The 4,713-nt window shown below is 51.7% G+C and overlaps 1 protein-coding gene across 1 annotated transcript in view; it reads right to left on the bottom strand.

Annotated features, from left to right (window-relative positions):
• Window positions 1-229: 229 nt before the first annotated feature.
• LOC101624913 (sterol 26-hydroxylase, mitochondrial) overlaps window positions 230-4,713 on the bottom strand; it is a 29,800-nt gene continuing 25,316 nt past the window's right edge. The window contains exons 3-9 of the mRNA XM_004674283.2: window positions 3,044-3,243; window positions 2,733-2,930; window positions 2,410-2,582; window positions 1,682-1,848; window positions 1,405-1,486; window positions 1,113-1,325; window positions 230-960 (exon numbers count right to left, since the gene is read on the bottom strand). Of these exons, the coding sequence (XP_004674340.1) occupies window positions 841-960; window positions 1,113-1,325; window positions 1,405-1,486; window positions 1,682-1,848; window positions 2,410-2,582; window positions 2,733-2,930; window positions 3,044-3,243 (1,153 nt within the window). The 3' untranslated portion in view covers window positions 230-840. The remainder of the gene's footprint in view (window positions 961-1,112; window positions 1,326-1,404; window positions 1,487-1,681; window positions 1,849-2,409; window positions 2,583-2,732; window positions 2,931-3,043; window positions 3,244-4,713) is intronic.

Raw genomic sequence — 4,713 nt, forward strand, 5'->3', positions numbered from 1 at the left:
CCCTTGCGGCAAGAGTTACAGGTGGAGTTGGTTTCCACCCCTCAGATAGATGTGAGCGATTTAGAAGGTGTCTTAGGCTGAGCCCTGCCCCTCCTCTGTCTGTCGTAAGGGGCAGTTGGGGAGGCATTAGCCCAGGGCTCCAAATTCAGCTAGTACTGGCAGGCGGGAGCTTTTTTTTTTTTTTTTTTTTTGTTTTTTTTTTTTTTTGGTCAACAAACACAGAGACAGGGAATAGCTCCAGATCAGTCGTTACAGCGATTGACTCTCAACCCTCCTGAGCAGGGCCAACACAGTACCTCCAGGAGAGGCGCCAGGAGTCATTTCTGTAGGCCTCACCTAGAGTGCCTCCTCACTGCCTATAGTTAAGCACTTTCTGTTGGAAGGAGGGTACCATGCTCCATGTCCGGAAACCCCATTTCCTGCCCCAGGGGCCTCTGTCACTGCAGGTAAAGCTAAGACCTCTCTGTGTAGTCTGGGGGATAGAGGGTGTCCTCGGTTCCCAAGGAGAGAGTTAGTTGACTCTCTCCTACCAAGATTCTGAGATTGGAGGAAGATGTTCCCTCAACACAGAAGAGGATGCAAATCTCGGTCATCAAAAAGAATGACAAAGGTTTCCAATGATCCATAAAAGTCCCTTTATTCTGTCTTTCCCCAAGGATGGCATGTGATAAGGGGGTGGCTGTTTATCTGAGAGGGTGATGCTCAAACTGATCAAGGCAGCAAATCTCAGAGTCCTGTGGGGAGCACTGGGTTGCTGCAACCTTCTCTCCCCCTCATCTGGGACACAGCAGTGGCCAGGAATTAGCGCACCTCAGGGACAAATCCCAGGAAAGCAAGGGCTCAGCACTGTCTCTGCAAGAAACGCAGGCCCACCTTCTTATTCGGCACCAGGACAATGCGGGCTAGGTCCTTCACCTCTCCCGTCTCAGGGGCCAGGACCACCTCATACTGCTGGATCAGCTGGAAGGTGAGATGCGCGCAGGAAGTGAGTGTCTGCCATCCCGGTGCATGACCTCTTCTACGTACCCCCAAGGGGAGACTCCCTCCCTCCCTCCCAAGGCCTCCTCCACCCCTCTCTGGCCCCCCACACCCTCCTGTCTTTCCCCACTCACTCTGGACAGCAGCAGGTGCATCTCCAGCTCTGCAAGCCTCCGGCCCATGCAAGCCCGGACTCCGTAGCCGAAGGGCACAGATCCAAACGCATGTTGGCTCTTGAGGGAGTCAGACTCACTCTTCCTCAGCCAGCGGTGGGGCTGGAAGCTCTCTGGCTCTGGGAAGACGCTAGAATCCCGAGACACTGCAAAGTGGCACAGCACAAACTGGGTCTGGAGAGGAGAAATGAACAGGACCTCAATGTAGGGCTCTGGGGAACCCCTGGGAACCCCGCTTTCAAGCTCCACTCACGTTCTTGGGGCAAATGAAACCACCAACTTCAATCTCTTTTTCCGTAATGACCCGGGAGTTGACGGGGACCACAGGGTAGAGCCTTCAGGGAAAGGAAAATGTCCTCTGCCTCTCGTCCGTGGAGAGACAGAGTGCCCGCTCCCTCAGCCCTCCAGTGCTCCTTCCCATCTCACCCGGCCCCAGCCCCAGTCCACCAGCCTCCCTGGGCGAATCCTCCCGGGGAGAATTCAGTAGTCTCCCACACACAGACACTTGGCTCCCAGGAACTCCATCCTACCGCAAGGTCTCTTTAATCACAGCTTTTAGCAGTGGCATATGGGCAAAGTCCTTGTGCTGGGGCACTTTTCCAGCTGGCACCACGCTCACCACCTCCTTGTACAAGGCTGCTTGGATCTCTGGATGCTTGGAAAGGTGGTACAGGGCCCAGGTCATGGTATTGGAAGTCTGGAAGGTAGAGTAAGAGATGAAATGAGGGATTCCTAGCAAAGGGGCCAGCTAGGTAGGGGGTAGGTACATGAGGGACTGCACACAATGTGTGGGAGAATCATTCGCCAAGAGTAGGACAGGATATGAACCGGGGTTCATAGGCCCTCCAGGCTGCCTCCACTGTGGGATGAGAACCAATATGATTAAGATGCTCCAGCAACAAAGGACAGTAACAGAGAAACCCAGCTGGACAAAAGGATCTCCAAAAGTCCTTTGGAGAACTGGTGGTGAGCAAGCTCTTCAATGCCCTTAAATACAGGAAGAAAGTGTAGGATTAGATGTGACATGAAGCTTCCCAGCTGCCCAAGAGGCTCCAGGACGTGGTGGATCCCTGTTACCAAAGTGCCAGCCCCCGCCCTCCTCGGCCAGGCTGAATGATCCCGTTTCCCTTCAAGTTCTACCTCCATGCTACAGAAGGGCAAAGGTCAGGATCAGTTGGGGGGTAATGAGAAACTGGTTCAGGATGGGAGCTGGGAACTCCTGTCTCCTCAACATCTCCCCTGCTCCCCACTCACACACCGTGTCTACTCCGGCCAGGAGCAGCTCAGGCAGGGCGCCCAAGGCTTCGTGAGGACTGAGCTGTCCACTGCTCAGCAGGAAGTGCAGGTAGCCAGATAGCTGGATGCCCTCTGGCCCTTTTGTCTTGAGCTGGGCCTCCATCTCCTTGAGTTTCTCATCAATCAGCTTCTTCCCTACATGGGCCCGTAGAGAAAGGCAGACGACAAGGTCAAAAGGCACATGCCTTCAAGGACCAGCAGGCACGAAGGAGAAAGGCCTAGGGGTGACCGCCCATGTACAGACACTAAGACCCACACTCCAGTTGCCTTCTTTGGAGACCTCACCAAAAGAGAAGATGTTGTTCCAGCCATCCAAGTATCGGTTCCAGAAAGGCAACAGAGGACGTGTCCATTTGGGGAGGAAAGTGACATAGACTGAGTTCTGGAACATGCGCTCAACCGACTTGATGAAGGACAAAGTGTCCTGGGGAATGGAGCGTTGCAGGCAGCCAACACGTTTCTCAAACAGGATGTAGCAAATAGCTGGCGGGGAGCAGAGACCATCACAGAAGCAGAGCCGTGGCATACCGGATTTTGAGGAGGGGGAACACAACCCCAGGCTTGACCCATGCCCCCACCCCTTGCCCTGCTAGTACCTTCTAAGGCAAAGTTGTAGAGTTGGTGAGCCATGTCGGACACCTGGTCCCCCGAGGCACTCTCTGCCCTTACATGTTTCAGTTTCACCATGAAGTCGTCGATCACCTCATTCACTGCATTTGTGTAGAGTGCAGCCTCCGTTGGCTTCAGCATCCGCTGGTTCAGAACCTGGCGCAGCCGGTACCAACTGTGCCCTTCCCTGGAGGAATGGAGGAGAGGCACAGATGTAAGAATCTGGTGGGGGTTAGATTAGGTGGCACCTTCCGCCCTGGGACAGAGTCTAGGAAAATCTACTCTTAGATATGCAATTATGGAATTGCCAAACGTTCGAATGACAGAATCTTTGAATCCTAACACCAGAATCTCACTTCAGTAGAGTGGAAGTGGTTGAGGTGGGCATCTAGACTAAGACTGCCCAGGGCCAAGTCATGGGTCTGATGATTCCTGGCTGAGCGACCTTTGGCAGGTGGCCCAACTCCTCTATGCTTGACATGGTAAGTGACTAATCTTAGTAAGGTTGTTCAGGTAATTAAAGAGCTTAGATCAGTGCATTGCACAGGGTGAATGCTTAACAAATGCTGACTGAGGTTATGGAATCAGACAGCTGCAGAATCTATCATGCATGAGATGAGGAGCTGAAGTCCTCCAGTACGTCTGTGTGAAGAATGAGGACGAAACAAGGAGCAAACTTGGGTTCCTGAGATGCCGAGATTCTGGTCTGCTTCATGGTCTCTTGGCTCAGTGGGCTAAGGGGAGAGGGAAACACCACCCCCCCGGGCTACTTCCAAGGCCGCGTGGCCACAGCCATCCAGCAGGTGACTAAGCCCCCAGCCCAGTCAGTGTGGGATGCGCTCATGAGTAGGTGGCCCATGAGTGATGGGGTGCTTAATATTTGGGTTACTCCACTCTCAACTGTTCCCAAATCTGTTACCTTTTCTAAGCTGGGAATGAATAATTAAAAAAAAAAGTTGTAAAGTAATAAGTACAGTGTGGTCCAATTTTAAGAGGAGGAGGGGAGACACCATATATCAATACGTATATTTGAATGTTTCTACATAAAGTAGGGAGGAAACACACCACATTGTCACACCTAGAAGGCACCAGGGTAGAAACACTCTATATTCCAAGAAGTATTACTTTGTTAAATGAAAAATAGGGCCTCATTTGTGGTGCAAGGGGTTAAGTCTCAGCACTATGATGCTATCAGCAGCCACTACAGCATGAGTTGGTCCCCGGCCTGGGAGCTGACCCACATGGCGCAATAGAACTCTCCTGTCTCCCCTGATGCTCCCCTCAGCAATGTGTTTCCATAGATCAGCCTGCTCCCCACTTTGCCTCTGGTGAATCCTTTCACACCCCACCCCACGTCTGCCACACCTCTGGCCTACACCCCAGTTCTTGTATGCATAAATAAATCTTTTAAAAAATAAAATGAAAAATAATACAGTATTTTTAAAAGAAATGTATTTAAAAATCTTAAAGCAAAAATCAGGCTTTTTGTTTTAAAAAAGTGTTTTTTTAAAAAGATTTATTTACTTATTCATACAGAACTGGGGTATAGGCCAGAGATGGGAAGGGTGAGAGAACCCACCAGAGACAGAGTGGGGAGCAGAACAGGCAGATCGATGAAGTACACTGCTGAGGGGAGCAGCGGGTGGGTCAGGAGAGG

The sequence above is a fragment of the Condylura cristata genome, unplaced genomic scaffold (assembly GCF_000260355.1).
Source record: "Condylura cristata isolate star-nosed mole 26May11 unplaced genomic scaffold, ConCri1.0 scaffold00002, whole genome shotgun sequence".
In the NCBI taxonomy this organism is placed as follows: domain Eukaryota; kingdom Metazoa; phylum Chordata; class Mammalia; order Eulipotyphla; family Talpidae; genus Condylura; species Condylura cristata.